This window comes from Phyllobates terribilis, unplaced genomic scaffold, assembly GCF_046119375.1.
Source record: "Phyllobates terribilis strain yellow unplaced genomic scaffold, ASM4611937v1 Scaffold_7__3_contigs__length_470593459, whole genome shotgun sequence".
Taxonomy (NCBI): domain Eukaryota; kingdom Metazoa; phylum Chordata; class Amphibia; order Anura; family Dendrobatidae; genus Phyllobates; species Phyllobates terribilis.
The window spans coordinates 393,268,224-393,292,307 of NW_027362767.1; the positions used below are offsets into that span (position 1 = coordinate 393,268,224).

Sequence of the window (24,084 nt, forward strand, 5' to 3'; positions counted from 1 at the left end):
AGTTGCCTGAGGAAGGATTGAACTCCTGCCCGGTGAACGCAGCGCGACGCGGGAGGCCTGCACCTGTACAGTGCACCTGTGGACTATCTGAAGAATTGTGAGTAAAATCTCGGATGACTGCACTGTACTACCTCCGTCCATTCTTTCATCGGCGCCATTGTTCCCCCCGCACTAGAACGCCCAGCGCAACCCACGCTCACTCACTTCACTGCCCTGAGGCCTGCTTCACCTGTGGGGAGCTGTCCCATCACAAGCTGCCCTAACATCTGCCTCAGAGGACTGTTGCAGCACTGGTGATCACAGATGTTGGAGATGCCTCTTGGAACCAGGCACGTATTTTTATCTTTGGTGGTCCTGTAAGATTATCCAAAAATACTGGACAAATGTCCTCAAGGTTATCTCGCAGGTCCTTAAGACTAACTTACCTGTTCTGCCGGAGATATGTCTGCTCCATCTGTTCCCAGATGACCTCTCCAGAAAAGAAATCTCTCTACTAAGGCACCTTTTGGCCTCTTCTAGACTGTTAATACCCACAATGTGGAAATCAAGCCATCCCCCTACGTTGGACCAGTGGAAACAGAAGGTGGAGCAGATATATAGACTAGAAGAATTGACAGCCTGGGAAAATAAGAAACACTTTGTCTTTACGGAGATATGGTCCCCATGGCGCCATTTCTTTCAATAGTATTTTTCACCAAAGATGTATTTGTTACTTCCCTCCTTTAACCAGAAACAATGTCTGAATACTAATTTCCAATTACAAGAAAGTTAATCCTCTAGGAAATAATAACGCCTGATCTAAGTTCGTGTATGGATTCGTGTATGGATTCCTAAATAACTAAAAATCTAACCCACCCAACATAAACCCGAATGCCTAATAATTCTGTTCTAAGTTGTAGTCCCCCCCTTTTTTTTTTCTTCTTTCTCTACTCCCCCTACATCCCCCTCATTCCCCTCATCCCCACCCCTCAAAATGTCTCTCATTCTTGTTGCTTCCTTTGATACATCTAATTATATATCATTATAAATGAATAACAATCAATTATTCAAAATTTCTGTTAGGTATATCTGCACTATATTCTGAATACCTATAGATGATGTTTCATTATTGCAATGATAATCTTTTGTTGTACCTTTAACCTTTGGAAAAAGTTAATAAAAAGATTTTTAAAAGAAAAGGAGGCCCTCTGACATCCATGTCTTTTCCAAGGGGCATTGAAGTGCCTAGAAATTTTTGTCAACCCTTGCATTCACTGCATAGGTCAACACTATGGGAGACCTACTTCCTAATAATGGGAACATTGTTTTGAGGAGGCCCTCTGACCTTCACGTCTCTTCCAAGGGGCATTGAAGTGCCTCCAAATTTTTGGCAACCCTTGCATTCGCTGCATAGGCAAACACAATGGAAGACCTACTTCCTAATAATGGGAACATTGTTTTCAGGAGGCCCTCCTCTAAGTCTCTTCAAAGGGGTATTGGGGTGCATCCAAATTTTCAAAGTGGTATTTGGGTGCGTCCAAATTTTGGGAAGACCTGCCACTCACTGCATACGCAATAACAGTATAGTAGGCCCACTCTTTAGTAATGGGAACAATAAAACATAGTCGGCTGATGGCTCTGTAAGAATAATGAGGGCCGACTTCTGGTCCTTTAAGAATAGTGAAGGCCGCCTGATGGCCCTATAAAAATAGGCTTTGTGACTTTCAGAGTTCCTCCTTCATAAATGAAGCACAATGTGTCTGATGATATCTCACACAGCACATGGCCAGATAAGATTGTAAAATGTTAAAATGAAATTTCCTGGTGAATGCATTTGTCACGGTTGAAAGCAATGCAACAGTGAATAAACGCATCAAAAACGCTACTTGTGAACATAGCCCAAGGTGTGGAGGAGTATTTTTGGTTTTGGTTATTTATTTTGCTTTATATAAAAGGCATTACCCTGGAAAGGATGTTCCTTAACATATTTCCCAGGAAAATCCATTTTGGTTTAGTTTTTGTATGTTTCATTGTGAGTCCGTAAAAGTGGCATAATGCCTCTGACAATGTTGTTGACAGAGGTGACCTGGGAGTCAGATATGCTTCCAGGGGTCTTTGCCCTGCTGTCTCCATGTCATTTGAGCACTGTTCCCATCGATTTGGGCAATTTTTAGGCCCTCTGCCGACCGCCGGGGGGGAGCCGCCTGGAAAATGCTCGAGTTTCCCATAGACCTACATTGGGCTCGCTGCTCGGGTCGAGCACCCGAGTATTCCAATGTGCTCGACCCGAGCATCGAGCACCCGAGCATTTTAGTCCTCGCTCATCATTACTGCTAAACTGTTAACACTTCTTTAAAATTTTTAATGTTGCGACATTTTTCCCACATCTGCCTAAAACGTTTTCACAGAATATTATGCAACCATTAAATAAATGAATTTTAAACTGCATTAATGCCACATATAACATACTCAAAAGATTGAGGCACTTAGCTGCACAAATAAGCAAATTTGTGTGTGCCCACCAGCCAGGACAAGCCATATCTTTTATTGCTGTCAGACTTACCTCTTCTCCTCCCTGTTCTCCTTGGTTGGGCATGATACCAGCATGCTGTTTGAATGATTGATAGCAGTCTCAGGTTGGTCCGGGCACATCCACGGTTACATTAAACAAACACCAGCAACACTTAGGGTTGATACAGGAATAATTAAAAAGGGTATTAGGAGGCTGATAAAGCAGATAAAGTAGTCTTAACCCCTTCTAGAGGTAACAGCTGATATTCCCTTTAATCATATGTACTTCTGCACTCCATGGTATGTATTTTATTGTAGTTATTGCAGCTTGCACCTGTTTACATTTGCTTCATCTTTTAGGAGGTGCAGGTCAGTTTTGTTTTAGGTAGCATACGATTGGAGGTAGTAATTGCCCCTATAGTTTACTGACTACTCTTCGCATTTAAGGCTGTTATTAATTAGAGCTGGATCCAACTTTCCCTTTAAATTGGTAGGCTTTGGCACAGGAGAGATAAGTCTGAGAGTTTAAGTTGTTTTCTAAGAAAGTTACACCTTGTCATGGCTGATGGGCACACACAAATTGGCCAATTTGTACTCTAAGTATCTGCAATTTATAAGTATCGTCTATATATCATTAATGCCATTTAATATTCATGAATTTCATCATTTGTGATTTTTTTTAAGTCACTTTTCCTTTTTATCTTGTCGGATTTGTGCTGTTTTGCAAAATACGAAAACTGTATAGTTCAGGGACTCTAAGTGTCGGGTGCTCAAATCCAAACACAGACTTCTCACGAATGTCCGTTTTCGAGTTCGGGAGCTGAATAAATTTTGTTGAAAGGCTGCAGCGCAGCCAATCAACAAGCTTTTCACCTGTGGACACTTCCTCAGCCATCACAACCACACCAAGTATTGGCTTGGCTGTGATTGGCTGGTGTACCACATGACCCGGGCTGTAAAACCTCCGGATCTTAGGTTGCACCGCCATTTGGCTCTGCCTAGCGTAGGGACAGGACACGGCCTGTGTGAGGGACAGTGTTAAGTTCTGTGGGGCTACTCTGAAAAAAAGGCTCTGTGGGGATATTCTGAAATCAGCCTCTGTGGGGGTACTCTGCACTAGCCTCTTTTGGGATACTCTGAAAACAGCCTCTGTGTGGGGTACTCTGAAAAAAGGCTTTGTGGGAGCACTTTGAAAACAGGCTCTGTGGGGGTACTCTGAATATTAATTATTTAAATATCAAATTATATGTAGCACGCAAATCACTTTATATCTTTGTATTTTGGCATATTGTTAATGATTATTCACTTAATTGATGTACTTATATATATATATAGCTGGTGATATGCACTTATCCTTTGCTTGAGAAAGGTTCACACATGAACTGAAACATTGCTATATTGGGCAAATAACCACCATCATTTTTTTTTTAATTGTAGTGCTGCTTTTCCCCTTTTATACTTATCAGTTTATTGATCTTTCTAGGGCCTAGAGGGGGAGCCACCTTCAAACTTGCTCCCGCTTTTGTTTTGGATTTAACAGGTTGAATGTAAAGACTGAGCTAATATATGTCATGTCTCACATTTACTAAGGAATTCTAGAGATACAAAGAAATAAAAAAAGCCCCCAGAATCACTGTTTTCATCCTATAATAAAAATTCTTTCTTTGCAAAACCAGAAGGAATGGCTCAATTTTGTTGCAATGTAGCTGTAGGTCAGGAATTGGTGCAGCATGTGCCTAAGGTTCCCCCCAACATTTACCCCATGGCTAAGAGTGGTATCAAAAAGTATAATCCAATCAGCCCTAAAACATTATATGACAAAATCTGCTCCTTTGTAAATTCATTCATCCTATGCCTTGTGCTTATATGCAGTCACGGAATCTGTAATATTAATATTCTTTCCTCTAGGAGGTGCTGTAGTCCATCATATTTCTACAAGAGCTCGGGTCTAGATATAAGTTTACTGCATTACATCTTACAAACAGAAGTTGCCAACAGTCTCAATTTTCATGTGACAATCCCAGGACTACAAAATGGGTAAGATTTAACAAAACGAAGCCCAAAAGTTTTTTTGGAAGGCATTCTTGGGGAGCAAGACTTAAATGTCCTAAATTGTGTGTACGAAATTTTGGGAAGCGTGCTCATCTTACCATAAGAATTCCTAAATTCCTCCAGAATGCATTGTGCTTCTATTTGAATTTTAGACTCAATACTTTTCTTCCCAAATCCAAAGCTCTTCAGTGTCTTCACTGTAAATGTCCGGAGGACTCTCCACCTTTCGCCATTGCTCATACTGATGCCTATAAGGAAACACTGTAGAATATCATTTTTTTGCACTCTGTGACAATTTCTAAATTGCAATGAGAGGAAACACAGATGCAGACAACATTTTGTCATAATGACACAGCGGATGCTGAGTATGTCACTCAATCCATAGGCAGCATGTATAAGACAATGATGATGCATTGATACTTGCTAACAAGTGACACAACAAAGATTTTTTTTTTAACAGAACTTGAATGAACCCTTTTGCGCCAGAGTCTGTTTTCACCTTCCTGACCAGGCAAATTTTTTCAATTCTGACCAGTGTCTCTTAATGAGGTAATATTTCTGGAGCTCTTTAACATATCCCAGTGATTCTGAGATTATTTTCTCGGGACATATTGTATTTCATGACAGTCATAAAACTTGTTCTACAGGTGCATCTCACTAAATTAGAATATCATCAAAAAGTTAATTTATTTCAGTTCTTCAATACAAAAAGTGAAACTCCTATATTATATAGAGTCAAGTGTTTATTTCTGTTAATGTTGATGATTATGGCTTACAGCCAATGAAAACACAAAAGTCATTATCTCAGTAAATTAAAATAAATAACAAAAAACACCTGCAAAAGCTTCCTAACCGTTTAAAAAGGTCCCCTAGTCTGTTTCAGTAGGGTCCACAATCATGGGGAAGACTGCTGACTTGACAGATGTCCAGAAGGCAGTCATTGACACACTCCACAAGGTCCCAGAGATCCAATTTTCATTTGGAAATCAAGGTCCCAGAGTCTGGAGGAAGAGTGGAGATGCCACAATCCAAGCTACTTGAGGTGTAGTGTGAAGTTCCCACAATCAGTGATGGTTTGGGGAGCCATGTCATCTGCTGATGTAGGTCCACTGTGTTTTATCAAGACTAAAGTCAGCGCAGCCATCTACCAGGAAATTTTAGAGCACTTCATGCTTCCCTCTGCTGACAACCTTTTTGGAGATGAAAATTTCATTTTCCAGCAGGACTTGGCATCTGTCCACACTGCCAAAAGTACCAATACCTGGTTTAAAAAAAACAGCGTCACTGTGCTTGATTGGCCAGCAAACTCGCCTGACCTTAACCCCATAGAAAATCTATTGGTTATTGTTAAGAGGAAGATGAGAGACACCAGACCCAACAATGCAGAAGAGCTGAAGGCTGCTATCAAAGTAACCTGGGCTTCCATAACACCTCAGCAGTGCCACAGGCTGATCGCCTCCATGCCACATTGCCGCATTGATGCAGTAATTGATGCAAAAGGAGCCCCGACCAAGTATTGAGGGCATTTACTGAACAAACATTTCAGTAGGCCAACATTTCGGATTTTAAAAACATTTTTCAAGCTGTTGTTATAATTTATTCTAATTTACTGAGATAATGACTTTTGTGTTTTCATTGGCTGTAACTAGTGATGAACGAACGTGCTCGACACTGCTCGGTACTCGCCCGAGCATCATTGTACTCGACAAGCTCGGCGAGTATTTCCGGGTTGCTTGGGCAGGAACTCGGGTCCCCGCCCTGCATGTTTGGCGCTCTTTAGAGAGCCAATGAACATGCAGGGATTGGCTGCCATGCACTGCAATGCCGTAGCCATGTTGGTTGTGGCATTACAGTGATTGGTTGGCCGCACAGTGTCATTAGGTCTATCTAAGACCTGGCGCCACTATGCTCGTCACAGTCTACCTTGGAAACAAGCAGAGTAGGGAGAGCTGCTGCTAAGTCAGGGAGAGATTTGCTTGTTTATAGTTAGTATAGGTATTCCAAAGCATATATCTATAATATCCATCTGAACTAAAAGTCCTTCGAGGACTAATCCAGCTGCATATATTCAGTGGTGATAGCAGGAGTTAGGCAGGCAGGGTATGTAACAGACTGCCATGCATATAGTGCAAGAGGGTCCATTGAACGTCCTATTAGTATAGGTATTCCACGACATATATACTGTATATATATCCATCTAAACTAATAGTCCTTCTGATGACTAATCCAGCTGCATATAATCAGTGGTAGGCAGGCAGGCAGTGTATGTGGCATACTGCAGTGCATATAGCATAAGCGGATCCATTGAACGTCCTGTCTGCTGTTGCTGTAATAATTACAGATATTTTTAGACAAAGACCCAGATATCAGGGGCAAGGGCAAATTTTTTTTTTTATCTTAATTCTGGTTATTTGCTTAAAAAGTAGGGTTGAGGGAGTATGTTCTGTCCGAGTATGCTCGGGCCGAGCTCCGAGTATTTACAGCTGCTCTGTGACAAGGTTAAATCGCTCCCGTGTGCAAGATTTGCAACTGTTTGACAGTTTTATTACATGTGAGGAATGTGTAAGACATAGACATTCCTCACATGTAATAAAGCAGTCCAACAGTTGCAAATCATGCACACGGGAGCGATTTAACTCTATCACCAAGCAGCTGTAAATACTCGGCGAAAGGGTTAATAGAACATACTCGCTCAACACTATTAAAAAGCAATCCTGAGTACACGATTTTTCTGGTCCATTTGCTTGTTAGCACTGCAGAATACAGCCAGATCTGTTCCATATTTCAGCGATAAAAATCCAGAAATTTGAACTGAACGTGAAAAATATTGGCCTCCTTTTCTATTCTGTGGCAGTGTGTCGGTCAAGCTATTCACACTAGGTCTCTGTGAAGAATAGTATTAGTAAATTACAGGCCTGCTATTTAAAAACGTTGTTCTCTATCAGACATAACACAGATAACAGTGTTCCAAAGTCATCCATTTCTGCCCTCCATTTCATTGCAATTTGTCTGTCAAGCTATTTATCCTAGGTCTCTGTGTAGAATAATATTAGTAAATTACAGGCCTGCTATTTAAAACTGTGGTTCTCTGTCAGACATATCACCTATAACAGTGTTCCAAAATCAGCCATTTCTGCCTTCCATTTTGTTGCAGTGCGTCGGTCAAGCTATTCACCCTAGGTCTCTGTGTAGAATAATGATAGTAAATTACAGGCCTGCTATTTTAAACCGCGGTTCTCTGTCAGACGTATCACATATAACTGCATTCCAAAATCAGCCATTTCTCATGAACGTGGAAAATATTGACCTCCATTTAAAATAGACAAGGAGGGTGGCAAGGGACGGGGAAGTGGACATGATAGTGAAGTTGCATGCAGAGGCCGAGACCGAGGACATGGGCGTGGGCAATCTAAAATTGGGGGCGTGGGCAAGCACGTCCACATCCTTGTCACAGCGCAGCGTTCAGTTGTTGTTACCCTAATCCTTGGAACGCAAGCGCAAATACGCAGCCAACGCCCCACAGGCCAAACTACTAAATTCACACATTTCACAAATTCTTGCACTCAAAATGTTGCCTTTTAGGCTCTTGGAGACGGAAGCTTTCCGCAACCTGATGGCGGCGGCCGTCCCTCGGTACTCGGTCCCCAGCTGCCATTATTTCGCCCGGTGTACCGTCCCCGCATTACACGAGCATGTGTCCAACAACATTAACCGTGCCCTCAACAACGCAGTTACTGGGAAAATCCACCGAGCCACGGACACTTGGACAAGTTCTTGCTGGCAGGGACATTACATCTCGCTGACGACACACTGGGTTAATATAGTGGAAGCCGGGACCCAGTCGGACATGGGGACGGAATACGTCCTCCCGACATCGAGTACCGAGGGGCGGCCACCGCAATCAAGTTGCGGAAAGCTTCTCCACGAGCCTAAAATTTAACATTTTGAGGGCAAGCATTTACGAAATGTGTGAATTTAGTAGTGTGGCCTGTGGGGTGTTAGCTGCGTATTTGCGCTTGTGTTCCAAGGATTGGGGTAGGGACAACTGAACGCTGCACTGGGACAAGGACGTGGACGTGCTTGCTGATGGTAAAGTTGAGTGTGCAATGACAGGTGCAGGCTGGGAGGCATGTTGGCATGCTCCTGAACAGAGGATTGGCGTGCACACACAACAGCGGAACAAGCAGTGGTCTCACCTGCCGACACTGTTGCTGGACCCAGGGGTTTGGCCCACTTAGTTGGGTGCTTTGCTGCCATGTGCCTGATCATGCTGGTGGTGGTTTGGCTGCAAGTTTTGCTACCCCTGCTGATGCTGGCCTGGCACGTGGTGCAAATGGCCTTTTTAAGACTCAGGAACACCTAACAGTTGTACTGGCAACTTCCATTGTGTTGGCGTTACAAGGAACACTTTTCAGTCTTGTGTCTGCGGCCACCACACTGCTTCTTCCTGTCTGTTGTGGTGCTACGCCTCCTCCTGTGTGCTGCTGTCCTTGCTCTGTATATCCCCCTGCCAGGTTGGGTCAGTTAGTATATCATCCACCACCTCGTCTTCCACTTCAGCACCCTGGTCCTCTCCTCCTGACTTTCTGACAATTGTGTCTCCTCATCATCATCATCCATCTCTTGCGACAGTAATTAACGTTTTCCAACATCGCTTTCATGTGACCATGGCTGCTCCAATATTTGGGCATCGGTACACGCGTTCTCCTCTTGACTCGCTTGAAGCTGGCCGGGCGAGAGGCCCGAATCTGCAAATGGAAAAGTGAACAGCTCTTCGGAGTGTCCAAGTGTGGGATCAGTTGTCTCCGGGCACTCGGCATGGTGGGAGGAAGGAGGATCAGGGTGAGGAATATGCAGTCCAGACTCACAGCTACTGAGACTTGACCATGTGGAAGACAGGGTGGTGGTGGCGGTGGCAAAGTGACTGGAAGCATTATCTACTATCCAACCAATAACCTTTTGACACTGCTCTGGGTTCAACAGTGGTGTACTTCTGTCCCCTAGTAATTGGAATACGAAGGTCGAGCGACAAGATGTGGGTGTTTGTTGTGGCACCATTTCAGCTTGCCCACGGCCACATCCTCGGCCTCTGCATGCAGCATCACCATCACATCCACTTCCCCGTCCCTTGCCACGCACCTTGCCCATTTTTAATGGAGGACAATATTTTCCACATTCACGAAAAATGGCTGATTTTGGAACGCAGTTATATGTGGTACATCTGACAGAGAACCATTATTTTAAATATCAGGCATGTAATTTACTAATATTATTCTACACAGAGATCAAGAATAGCTTGACCAACACACTGCAACAGAATGGAAATGGAAAAAATGTCTGATTTTTGAACAGTCTTATAGGTGATATGTCTGACAGAAAACCACGGTTTTAAACAGCAGGCTTGTAAGTTACTAATACTATTCTGCACAGACACCTAGTGTGAATAGCTTGACCGACACACTGCAACAGAATGGAAAAGGAGGAAAATATTTTCCACGTTCAGTTCAAATTTCTGGATTTTTATCGCTGAAATATGGAACAGATCTGTCTTTATTCTGCAGTGAGAACAAGCAAAGGGAGTAGAAAAATGACGTGCTCTGGATTGCTTTTTAAGCAAATAACCAGGACTAAGATAAAAAAAAATTTGCCCTGGCCCCTGATAACTGGGGATATGTCTACAATTATCTGTAATTATTACAGCAGCAGACAGGACGTTCAATGGACCCTCTTGTGCTGTATTATACATTGCAGTCTGCCACACACACTGCCTGCCTATCACGATTATATGCAGCTGGATTAGCTCTGGCAAAAATTAAGAGACCACTGCAAAATTTTTAGTTTCTCTGATTTTTTTCTTTATAGGTATATTTTTGAGTAAAATGTACATTGTTGTTTTAGTCTATAAACTACTCACAACATGTCTCCGAAATTCAAATTAAAAATGTATTTATTTGCAGCAAATGATAAAGCGTCAAAATACTAAAAAAGAAACAGTGCTTTCAGACCTCAAATTACTCATATTTTAACTCAGGAATAGTTTAGAAATCAATATTTAGAGGACTAACCATGATTTTTAATCACAGCTTTCATGCGTCTTGGCATGCTTTCCACCAGTCTTTCCATGCTTTCCAATAGAAAACTGTCCAGTGGTTCTCTTAATTTTTGCCAGAGCTATATATGTTGTGGAATACCTATACTAACTATAAACAAGCTAATCTCTCCCTGACTCAGCAGCACCTCTCTCTACTCTGCCTGATTCCTGGGTATACGAGTATAGCTGCGCCAGGTCTTACATAGACTTTATGACGCTGTGCGGTCAGCCAATCACTGTAACGCCCCACAACCAACATGGCTGCTGCATTACAGTGTGTGGCAGGCAATCCCTGTTTGTTCATTGGCTCTCTAAAGAGCATCAAACATGAAGGGAGGGGACCAAGTTCCCGCCCAAGCAACCCGGAAATACTCACCGAGCTTGTCGTGCACAGTGATTCTTGGGCGAGTACCGAGCGGTGTCGAGCACGTTCGCTCATCACTAGTCCTAGTGCAACAATAAAACTGTTACCAGTCTTGCCGTAATCTGATGTGCCAGCGCTGAAAAATAGAGCTTTGAATGCAAATTAGCCCGATGGTGTGTTGGTGTATATTAAAACGTCCTGATTGCATTTCCAGGCTAATGCGGCTTCCAAGCTTGATTTCTCAGCACTGGCTCATCGCATTACTTCAGACAGGTATCATTTTACAGGTACCACATTGATCAGAGGAACTGAATTCAACTATGTATTATCCAGATGTATCTCCACCACATATCCGATGCTCACATGAACACAGGCATTTGCCTTGGACACCTGACAAAACATTGTTGACATTTGTTATACAATCCTAAAGCAGCTGTATCCTATCCCGCTCTGCGTTCATGTGATTTTTTTGGACACGGTTTCACCTTTACCCATGGCTATGATCCCAGATTCTATCTTGATTCTGTTTTTTTCCTTTGGACATTGTGTTAAACTTTAAACAACCCATCCAAGCAGTCACCAGTAGGCACTGAAGCACATGTTTTTGTCCAGCTCCATTATGTAAAAATAAGGAATGGGAGTAGTTCTTACTCCTTAAAGGGAGCATGTCACTAAATTCATGCTGCCCGTCACAGCTTGGCTTCTCTCTGCCCCACTACAGTTGATTGATAGGTCTCTCATAAGTTTAGGCATAGGGAGAGACATGTTAGTCAACTGGAGCAGGGTGGAGAGAAGACAGCTGGGTGCTGAACCGGACTGGTCACTACTCTCCCTTCATCAGATTAATAAATAGCTTCAAAAAGACAAATAAAGTTAACTTCTTGGTGACATTCGCTCTATGCAGCTCACTGTCTAGTTCTCACAGGTCCAGTTCCATCACAGCAGTTTTTTGATCTTCTTCCTAAGTTCTGTCCTGTCCAATATTTAGCACTTCAAGTGTTGATTAGTCACTGACTAGGTCACACACTACATAATGACATGACAAAGTCTAGACAGCGCTGGAGGTGTAGAAGACTGGACAAGATCTGTGAAGAAGACGACCTATGGTGACTGAAGACTGGACTGGATAGCAGTTTACTGGGAAGAAGCAGTCTAAGGGTTCATTCAGATGTCCATGCAAATAGGTCCGCTGTCAGACCATAGTGCACAAACTGACTCAAGGTGTCCTGGCCCAAACATGACAGATTCTTGCATTTTTATGAAGCTGTTTCACTCAGGTCCATAGATCCACGATCAGTCTGTGCATTTCAGTCAAAGATCGGACGTCTGCAGGAGGCCTAAATGTACTGGCACGTATCCGATGTGCTTTGAGCCTTATCTGCATATAAATTCAAAACTGGACTTCTCATGAATAGAACATTAAATCTCTGCAAAAAGGGTAACTGTGTTTACCTGCCCAGGTCTCAGGACTAATGTGCTACCAAGATGCAGAAAACCCATATATTAAAAATGGTGGCAACACAGGTGCAAAATACTGATGAGACAATTACTCACAACTAGTGCTGAGCGAGCACTAAAATGCTCGGGTGCTCGAAGCTCGGGCTGAGCTCACCGTGATACTCGGGTGCTCGACCCGAGCAACGAGACCAATGTTAGTCTATGGGAGACCCGAGCATTTTTGCGGCGGCACACTCATCAGTCTGTACAAAGCCTAAAAAGTGCCCAAAACGATAGTGACAGTGCTCAAAAGACATGGGGGCAGCATGGGGATCGCCCCAGGAAGCATTTCTGACCCCCAGGTCACTGCTGTCAACAACGTAGTCAGAGGTATTAAGCCACTTTTACAGGCTCACAATAAAATGTTCAAAAACGAAACTGAGAGTGCTTTCCTGTGAAACATGTTAAGGAATTTCCTTTCCAGGGTAAACACTTGTGTATAAGGTAAAATAAATAACGAAAAACAAAAATACTCCTCCACACCTTGGGCTATGTTCACAAGTAGCATTTTTCATGCGTTTTTGCGCTTTTGTATTGCTTTCAACCGTGACAAATGCATTCACTGGGAAATGTCATTTTAACATTTTACAACCTTATCTGGCCATGTGTTGTGTGACATGTGAGAGTGTGATATGTGATAACAGCAGGAGAGCACTAGGACACTGTGACTTTTGCCTGGCTGAGCTCAGAGGAGGGGCAGTGCAAGAAACTGTGTGTGTTCTAAGAGCATCTGATGTATGACAGTCTAGATAGGAAGTCTGTGAGAAGGAGCTGCAACAAGACACTGTCTTTACACTCTTCTCTGTGGAGTTTGTTTACCCCTTTCTCTGTTTAAGAACAAGTGCTGAGCTGGGGAAAGCTGTGTGGCTCTGTGGAGTTTTGTGGAAGTCCATGATAAGTGGATTAGAGACTTTGTGCTGAAGGAGTCACGTGTCGAGTGATAAAGGAAGGGACTTAGGAATCCATTTCTGTGATGGAGCACATGGTTGGTGTACTGGATAAGAGTGAGAGACTTCGGGAGGAAAGAAGGTTTCTGGTGCCATTTCCACTGAGAGGATATTGACAAGACTTTGTGAAGAGATCTTCCCAGACCTTAATCTGAGGCTACAGGACTAAAGTCCCCGGCGTGTGGGCTCGGCATCGGCCGACAAGACAAGGAATTTTTGCTGTTTTTGTGAACTTTGTTTTTGTTTTGGCGCCAAAGTTTTCCGGGACTAGCTGCAGCCACCGCGATTCACAGGCCTGTGATAGACTGCATCTGAGGTTAACGGTACCTTAACTTTAAGATACCTGGGTATCCTGATAATAAGGGTATAAGAGCAATTGATATAGTTTCATGCATTATTATTGTTCATAGTGGTAGGATTGTATTCAGTGTGCCATATCAGGGGGTCCCCATATAACACCCTCACTAGTCTGACACTGTGTTTAGGTAAAATTGTTCCAGATCACTAGAATAATTCACATAAACTGGAAACCTTGAGATTGGCACATTGATTTCAGCTTTTGCTGATTGTGTGTATTTAGTAGAGACAGTGTCCCAGGCAGAACCTGAGACTGATTCATTCAATACTGAATTTTAGTCTAAACTCTGTTTTAGTAAAGAAAGTGTTGTTTATTTCTGTCTCTGTCTCAATTTGTGACTCACTGGATCTCTCTCGGACCCCCGGTCATTACATGACACATTCATTCAGTGCTGAAAGGACATGGGAAAAACATGGGGAAGACCCCTGGAAGCATCTCTGACTCCCAGATCACTGCCTAAAAGTGTGCCCAACAGAAGTGATCCTTGCCGCATCAGAAATGCAGACTTGCAACTATCCCCAGGCAAGTCCTTGTCCCAGGGCAGTGTTCAATTGTACCTCCCCATTCCTTGCAATGTAAGCGCAAATATGCAACCAACCACCCACCCGCAGGCTGCAAAACCATATTGCTAGCTTTCACTTGAAATGGGGCCTTTTAGTTTGGAGGAGTCCGAAGCTGGCCACTACCTCATGGCTGCTTCGGCAGTGAGGTATCCATACTCAGTCCCCAGCCGCCCGGCGGCCGGGTTTCTACGCTTGATCTCCAGCCGCCAGGGGGCGGCCGGGTGTCCATACTCGGTCCCCTGCCACCCCGCGGCTGGGTGTCCATAAACGGTCCCCAGCCACCCCTATTTCTCCTGTCACCTTCCCCTACACTTTTCTTAGCCTGGCCTGCTTTAGGGCAGCATTGGACGAGCCCACCAGAGAACCAGACTCCTCCGGTGGGCCCTGGCTTCTCCATCAGGGGAGTTGAGAGTGCCAAGGTGAGGAGCATGATGATGATGATAGAAGTTAGCATCTGCTTTGTTTTGTTGGAATGCAAGCGCATGTATGTAGTAGCGGCTAGGCCTCAGGTGGTCAGCGTTTTGGCGCATATCCTACCTCCTACGAGGATTGCTGGATGTTTTCCTGCTACTATCCCAGTTCTATGACTCCCGTTAAAACAAAGCTTCAGGTGATAAATGATGGATGAGGTGGTGGCAAAGGAGGAAGAGCAAGAGGAACAGGGACCATTCACATCAATATCAGGCCAGTCAACCACACATGTCTGGTAGGATATGTTTCTGTACCAAAAGGAGCGGCTCGGCTACACAGTAATAGGGCATACAGTGAGTGCAATGCCTACCAAAAATTTAGAGGCACTCCAATGCCCCTTGGAAGTGACATGGAGGTCAGAGGGCCTTTACTAAACCAATTTTTCCATTTATAGCAACTGGGTCTCCTGTGCACTGTTGGCCTAAGCAGTGAATGGAAGGCTTTCCAAAAATTATGAGGAACTGAAATGCCCCTTGAAACAGACATGGATTACAGCGTACTAAAAACCTTCTACCCATTATTGGAGAGTGGGTCTCCCTTAGTGTTCGACTATGCATTGAAAAGCAAAAGCTGACTAAAATTAGGAGGAAATGCAATGCCCGTTGGAAGAGTCATGGAGGTCGCAGTAGCTTAACAAGACGGTTTTAATGCCCCTTGGAAAAGTGGTGGAGGTCACAGTAGCTTAGCAAGACGGTGTGAATGCCCATTGGAAAAGTGGTGGAGGTCACAGTAGCTTAACAACACGGTTTTAATGCCCCTCGGAAGAGACGTGGAGGTCGCAGTAGCTTAACAAGATGGCTTTAATGCCCCTTGGAAAAGTGGTGGAGGTCACAGTAGGTTAACAAGATGGTTTTAATGCCCTTTACAAGAGCCATACAGTGCAGCATCTTAAAAAATGATTCCCATTATTGGAGAGTGGGTCTCCCATAGGCTTTGCTTATGCCTTCCAAGCAAAAGCTGCCAAAAATTAGGATGGAGGAATTTGCAATGCCCCTTACAAGAGACATGCAGTACAGTATATTACAAAACATTATTCCCATTATTGGGGAGTGGGTCTCCTATAGTCTTTGCTTATGCCTTCCAAGCAAAAGCTGCCAAAAATTAGGAGGAAATGCAATGCCCGTTCGAAGAGTCGTGGAGGTTAGAGTTAATTAAAAACAACATTTCAATGCCCCTTGGAAGAGCTGTGGAGTTCAGAGTAGTTTAACAAGACGCTTTTAATGGCCCTCGGAAGAGACGTGGAGGTCCCAGTAGCTTAACAACACGGTTTTAATGCCCCTCGGAAGAGACGTGGATGTCCCAGTAGCTTAACAATATGCTTTTAATGCCCCTCGGAAGAGACATGGAGGTCGCAGTAGCTTAAAAAGATGGTTTTAATGCCCCTTGGAAAAGTGGTGGAAGTCGCAGTAGCTTAACAAGATGGTTTTAATGCCCCTTACAAGAGCCATACAGTACAGCATCTTAAAAATATTATTCCCATTATAGGGGAATGGGTCTCCTACAGTCTTTGCTTATGCCTTCCAAGCAAAAGCTGACAAAAATAAGGACGGAGGAACTTTCAATAATGGCAACACGGACCACGGTCACCCTGGTGGTATAGTGGCGGTGGAGGCTGAGGATAAGGAGAAGAACATAAAACAGTCGAAATGAGGAAGAAAATACCCATGTGTGGGTGTGAAGCGGTGCATGTGAATACACCTCCCGAACTAACACAGTGGATTTGACTTTATGTTACTCTGCTGTCATTTGGTGGCGATGAGAAGTCTGGCCCAATCCAGCCCTTGTTCATTTTGATAAGGGTCAGCTTGTCAGCATTGTCAGTTGACAGGCGAGTGCGCTTATCAGTTATAATTCCCCTAGCGGCACTAAAAACACTAAAAACAGGACCTCCAAGGCATACAGAGCGAGTTCATTCTAAGTGTCCAGCTTGGATACTCAATAATTAAAAGGCACAGAAGAATCACGGAGGACGCTTGTACGGTTGGCAAGGTACTCCCTCACCATCTTTTGAAACTTTACACTCCTTGTGAGAGTACCCCGTGCCTCAGAATCTGTCTGAAGGGAAGGTCTGAGGAAACTGTCCCAGAACGTTAACAGTTTTCCCCTGCCTCTGCTGGATTGGAGTTGCGTGTCTCTCGCATGTACGCCTTGGTTGGGCAACAAACTGTGACCTCTACTGCTAGCGTGTTCAGATGGGAATTTTATTAACAGTTCTGCAGCAAGGGCCTTCTGGTACTGCCCCATTTTTGTAGACCTCTCCACCTCAGGAATAAGAGAGTGAAAGTTCTCCTTGTAGCGGGGGTCTAAAAGTGTCACCAACCAGTAATGTCTGTCACCCAACATTTTGACAACGCGAAGGTCACGGTTAAGGCAGCGTAACATAAAGTCAGCCATGCGTGCCAGACTGGTAACGGGCAAGAATTCCGTGTCATCACCAAGATGACGACTGACCATGCTCTCCTCCTCCTCCTCCTCCCCCTGTCCTCAGGCCACCCATGCTGAACCAACGGTATGACAGTTGTACAGCTACTACCGTCTACAGCGCATGATACAAGCTCCTGTTCTTCCTCCTCCTCCTCCTCCTCTCCCTCATTGTCCCCCAATGCACATTGGGATGAGATGAGGCTGGGCTGTGTGTAATTGACCGCTACGGCTTCTTGATCCATCTCATCATACTCTGGCTGCAATGCCTCCTCTTTAATTCTCTGCAGAGAGCATTGCAAAAGACAGACAAGTGGAATGCTGATGCTAAAGATGGCGTCTTTGCCACTCCCTATCTTGGTGGACTCCTCAAAGTTTGTCAAGATGGTACATATGTCATACATCCAGGTCCACTCCTGAAGTATTATGTGTGGAGTCTGACCTTAATATTGATGGCCTTGTTGCAGCTGGTACTCCACAACTGCTCTCTTCTGCTCATGAATCCTTTGCAACATGTGGAGGGTAGAGTTCCAACGTGTGGGGATATCACACACCAGTCGGTGTGACAGAAGATGCAAATGCTGCTGCAACACAGCAAGGGCGGCGGAAGCTGTAGCCAACTTGCAAAAATGAGATGACAGGCAGCATACTTTGACGAGCAGATCTGGCTACTCAGTGTAACATTTAAGAAACCGCTGAACCACGAGGTTAAGCACATGAGCCAGGCATGGTACGTGTGTGATCTCGCCTCGCCTCAGAGCCGCTACCAGGTTACGGCCAATGTCACGCATGACCATGCCTGGATGCAGATTCAGCGGTCTCAGCCACAGATCTGTCTGCTCTTTCACAGCTGTCCACAACTCACAAGCAGTGTGAGATTTCTCACATAAGCTTATGAGTTTCAGCACAGCCTGTTGCCGCTTGGCCGAGGCAGTGCTGCAGTGCTTCCAGCTTGGAACTGATGTGGTGATATTTGAGATGGAATCTGAACATGAGGAGGAGGAGGAGGATGATGCGCAGGAGCTGTACACTGTGAGGGCAACTCTGACTGATATAGGGCCCGCAATCCTCGGTGTGGGGAGAATGTGTTCCGTCCCAAGGTCCGACTGGGTCCCTGCTTCCACTATGTTTACTCAGTGTGCCGTCAGGGAGATGTACCATCCCTGGCCACAAGCACTCGTCCACATGTCCGTTGTCAGGTGTACTCTCCCAGTAACTGCATTGTTGAGGGCACGGCAGATGTTTTGGGACACATGCTTGTGTAGTGCGGGGATGGCACACCGGGCAAAATAGTGTCGGCTGGGGACCGAGTACCGAGGGACGGCCACCGCCATAAGGTTGCGGAAGGATTCCGTCTCCACCAGCCTGAAAGGCAGCATTTCCAACGCAAGCAGTCGTGAAATGTGCGAATTTAGGACTGTGGCCTGTAGAGTGTTGGCTGCGAATTTCCGCTTTCGTTCACAGGTCTGCGATATGGACAATTGAACGCTGCGGTGGGACGTGGACGTGGACATTGATGCTGTTTCTTGAGAAACTGCCATAACAAGTGAAGACTGAGAGGAGGGGGCATCTTTGCATGCAGTATGGACAGGGGATGGCCTTGCACTCACAACAGGGTGTTCTATTGCACGCACAACAGCGGAAGAAACAGTGGTGACACCCACTGACACTGGTCGTGGACCCTGGGGTTCACCCCACAAAGTCGGATGCTTTGCTGCCATGTGCCTGATCATGCTGGTGATGGTCATACTGGTAGTTTTGTCACCCCTGCTGATGCTGGCACGGCAGGTGGTACAAATGGCCTTTTTGGGGTTATCAGCAGAGTCTTTAAAAAAATTCCAGACTCTGGAAGACCTACAGGTTGTACTGTCAATGTCCCTTGTGTTAGTGTTATGGGAAACTGTTGCCTGCCTTCTGTCTGTGGCCCCAACACTGCTTCTTCTTGCCTGTTGCGGTACTCTGCCTCCCTCACCCTGTGTGCTGCTGGCCTCGCTCTGCATGTTCTCCTGCCACGTTGGGTCAGTTACTAGATCATCCACCACCTCCTCCTCTTCCACTTGTGCACCACGATCCTCCTCCTCACTTCCTGGCAATTGTGTCTCGTCATCGTCCACCTCTTGTGACAAATTGCCAGCGTCGACTTCCTGTGGCCGTGGCTGTTCAAATATTTGGGCATCGCTACATGGGAACTCCTCTTCCACCACTTCAAGCGGAGCAGGCGAGCGGCACAAATCTGGAAATGGACCAGTGAACAGCTCTTCAGAGTGTCCAAGTGTGGGATCAGTTGCAGTCTAACGACACTCGGCATGGTGGGAGGAAGGAGCATCAGGGTGAGGAGGAGTATGCAGTCGAGACTCACGGCTACTAAGATTTGACCATGTGGAAGACAGACCGGAGGTGGTGGTGCCCAGGTAACTGGAAGTATTATCTGATATCCAATTAATAACCTGTTCACACTGATCAGTTCGCAATACTGGTGTTGTTCTGTGCTTCCCTATTAATTCGGTCAAGAAGTGGGAGCGAGAAGATGTGGCTGTTGGTTTTGGCACATTTTCACCTTGGCCACGGCCCCGTCCTCTGCACGCACCGTCACGAGAGCGTCCAGTTCCACGTCCCTTGTCACGCACCTTTCCCATTGTAAAGGAAGTAATATAGCTTACACTCGAACTATCAATGAAAAACGGGTAATAGAAAGTAGATTAGAACCGTGGAAGAGGAAAACCATAGTTCTATTTCTCTGGCCTATACCCGACTCTTTTAAACAATCTGAACAATCAGGGAGAAACTATTACTGTTTTTCTTTACAGAAAAAATACCAAAAGCTGAATAATAGAGATTTTTACCGTGGAATGGCAAAACCACAGTTATTATTTGCTGGGGTATACCAGACAATTTTAAATAGATATATTTGCGGCTGAACAGTGAGCGACACACTCAAACTGTTTTTTTTTAGGTAAAAATGGCCCAAAAGTGGGTAATACAGAGGTTTGAACAGTGGAACTGCAAAACCACACTTTTATTTCTCTGACCTACACCAGACTATTTTCAACAAATATATTTGTGTCTGAACAATCAGGAGACACTATTACTGTTTTTCTTTACTGAAAAAATACCAAAAGCTGGATAATACAGAGATTTGACCCATGGAACTGCAAAACCACAGTTCTATTTCTCGGGCCTACACCAGACTATTTTCAACAGATATATTTGTGTCTGAACAATCAGGAGACACGATTACTGTTTTTCTTTACGGCAAAAAATGGCAAAAGCAGAATAATAGAGATTTTTCACCGTGGAACGTCAAAACCACAGTTATAATTTACTGGTGTATACCAGACTCTTTTAAACAGATATATTGGTGTCTGAACAATCAAGATACACTATTACTGTTTTTCTTTACAGAAAAAATACCAAAAGCTGGATAATAGAGATTTTTTACCATGGAACGGCAAAACCACAGTTATAATTTACTGGTGTAAACCAGACTTTTTTAAATAGATATATTTGCGGCTGAACAGTGAGCGACACACTCAAACTGTTTTTTTTTAGGTAAAAATGGCCAAAAAGTGGATAATACAGAGGTTTGAACCGTGGAACTGCAAAACCACACTTCTATTTCTCTGGCCTACACCAGACTCTTTTAAAAAAATATATTTGTTTCTGAACTGTCACAGACACACTTTTTTTTGGGGGGGTGGACACCAAAAGGTTAATAAGATGGGAATTTGTACAGTGTGAAGGAGGAAAAAAAAAGGATTTAGATGAAAAAAAAAAAAAATTTTCCTGGCCCCCGAGACCTGGAGCTAAGTCCAGCAATTTCAGCAACAGGAGCGCACAGGACTGTGATGCTGCGTTTGCTGGTATAACCACTGTGTCTCCTATACAGCCTGCCCGCCTGCCTGCCTAATATCTGGGATGGATATTAGTCCTGAGAAGGACTGTTTGCTTGATCTGGCAGCCTTTACAGACCCTACACTAACTATTTTGCAGTATATATCTCTCCCTAAATCAGCAGTGCTGTCCCTACACTGTCTGATCCCAGCCGTCTGTGTCCAAGATTGCGGCGCCCGGTTTTAAATACTCGAGGTGACGCTGTGCGGCCAGCCAATCAATGTAATGCCCACAACCAACATGGCTGCGGCATTACAGTGACTGGCTGGCAATCCCTGCATGTTCATTGGCTCTGTAAAGAGCGCCAAACATGCAGGGCGGAGACCCGAGCTCTCGCCCGATTAACCCGGAAATGCTTGGTGCTCACCGAACATCCCGAGTAGCGTGATGCTCGGGCGAGTACTGAGCAGTGTCGAGCATGTTCGCTCAACACTACTTACAACCTACCAGTTCATCGAGGGGGTGATTGCTTATTAATAAAATTGCACACAAAAGGCTTGTATAGGGCGTTGGTCACACATGAGTAGTGCACAGCATCTGGCTTACAACCTATTAGTGACGCCCATACTATTTGATTAGGCGGGATGTCCAGTACTATCTAAGTGTACCTCATGAGGACAGACACTCTAGTTTACAATGCCAACACTGATGGGCCTGGCTGTACCTTGGAATAAAAAAAGTACAAAAAATGCATATATATATATATATATATATATATATATATATGTATATATATATATATATATATATAATATATGAGGTTTCAGTAGATATTTTTGCCAAAATACGCAAGCTTGCAACCCGCGTTACGGGTCCTTATACTTGCGAGTCCCTACATTAACTAAAAGAAAGTTTTTATTCCACTTGTCTCATCAGTATTTTGCACCCGTGTTGCCGCAATCTTTAATACATGGGTTTGCTTCATCCTTGTAGTGCATTAGCTCTGAGATCTGGCAGGTAAACACTGTTGCCTTTTTTTCTGTGTTTTTCTTGAATCTAGGAGTAATTTTAATTCCTCTTATTGTGGCTTTGCTTTTAGTTCACATTAAATCTCTACAAAATAAGTATCATGTTTTGGGAGAATGGGGTGAACAAACACCTAAACAGCAATTCCATATTTAAAAAAATCTACTGACAGGTTTCCTTTAAGACCAAATGCGGATTTGTCTTTTAAGGGTAAGAAACCCCATTGAAAGTCTATAGTTTGGTTTACCACTCTGCTCAAGCTCTGATGATCTGCATCTTCGTTTAGACAATGAATGAGTTCTCAGCACTTTGACAGATTTACAGTATACTGTCATGTGGCTATAAAATATCAACGTTTTTATTCAAAAGTTTAGTTAACCTTTAGGAAATTAATATATTGGCTCGTTCCCACATATATATACAGTATTGCTAATAACTAAAACATCCATGTAAAGCATTGAAGCTGCTACTGGGCATTGAGGCACTCCTGTTTATGTTCCGAAGTTGGAAATCAATAAATGTGATTGTTTTGTATATACTCTTATTCTTGTATTTCATAATTTTGTTTATTATCGAATATTGGTTAAATGTTTTACTTACCATAACCCTGAAAAAACTTCTCCATTAGAGGAAGGCGTCCTCGTGCACCAAATACTTCTCCTTGGTCAATAAGTGCCTCCTTCATTGCCTCGTATCCACAGAGAACGACCACTGGTCGAGAACCAAAGTAAAGGGTATACACTGATCCATATTGAGACCAAAGCTGAAAAAGAGAGTACACATCAACATGATTCCAAAATGTAAATAAAATAATCTAAAAGGTTCATTTCCCTAGCTTACGGAGAAATAAAAGCAAGTGACCTTCATGAGGGAATTAACCAGCTCCCCTCTCTTAATGTGCAGCAATGTTCCTACGAGAGGCAGGGGTGTAGGACCAGGAGGAAGGTTACGTTTTCTGGAAAAGGTGTCCCATGTTGAGTAGATGATAATGCAGATGAGGATCAGGATCCCTGTCAATGTAATGTCCATGTTCACAGACTTAGATCCCACAATGACTGCACTCAAATAGCTCTTCTGCCAAAAAAAGTGAGAAGAAATACTGTGGATATGACTAGGCGGAGACAACATGGTCAAGTTCCACTAGAGCTGATATTAACTCCTTACTAACAAGTTATATAATTGGTTTGTTTTAGCTAATCATTTTATGTAATACTATTTGCTTTTGCTTTCCTTGTTACATTGAAATCAAAATGATTGCGCTTTCATTGCAAATTAAGTTGATTAGCAAAACTTACAAACTTTCTGTTGATTTTAATAAACCAAGCAACAACATTGTAAAGAGCTCAACGCAACTAATATAACAGGTGGTTTCTCCAAATTCATCACAAAATGACACTTTGACACTGCAGTCTCCGAATTATTACCTCCCTCATGACACGCTTCTTTGGTTCTTAGTAGAACATATCTGGCGGTTATAACCTGCTGCAAATGTGATGCACACTCAGACACCAGCTTCTGGGAGCGCTCCTGAGAATTTATCTTGTGCATTGGCCTCCATGTTAAAAATATTCAATCACACCAAAGATTTCCTATGGGGTTCAAGTCAGGCATCTATGAATACCACTTCAAAATTTTTCAGGGCTTCTACTGAAACCAAGCCCTGGTGGACTTGGACATAAGTTTTGGATCAACTATTGTGTAGTTTTGTGGATTTTAACTGAACCATAAAGACCGAAAAATATTGTAACGTATATATGCTTGATTGTTGGCTATATAATGGTCAGAGCTTGTTTTTTTCTTAAAAAAAACTTCTACTTACACATTTTGATCACTTATTAGTTATTTTGAGAGTAAATCAAGATTATAAAATAATATATAAAAAAGACAAATTCTGGTATTCATCTTTCTTTTTTAGCAGTGGTCACTGTGCGGGATAAATAATATTTTATTTTTTAAAGCTTGGATTTTACGGT

The 24,084-nt window shown here is 43.7% G+C and overlaps 1 protein-coding gene across 2 annotated transcripts in view; it reads right to left on the reverse strand.

Moving 5' to 3' along the window:
- The window catches only part of LOC141154968 (cytochrome P450 2G1-like), a 167,094-nt gene extending 143,882 nt beyond the window's left edge, over positions 1-23,212 (reverse strand). The window contains exons 1-3 of one of the 2 annotated variants that reach the window (XM_073641548.1): positions 22,973-23,212; positions 22,712-22,874; positions 4,641-4,790 (exon numbers count right to left, since the gene is read on the reverse strand). In XM_073641548.1, coding sequence (XP_073497649.1) covers positions 4,641-4,790; positions 22,712-22,874; positions 22,973-23,140 — 481 coding nt within the window. In that variant the 5' untranslated portion in view covers positions 23,141-23,212. The remainder of the gene's footprint in view (positions 1-4,640; positions 4,791-22,711; positions 22,875-22,972) is intronic. The other variant, XM_073641547.1, reaches the window with a different exon arrangement.
- Between the last annotated feature and the right edge of the window lie 872 nt (positions 23,213-24,084).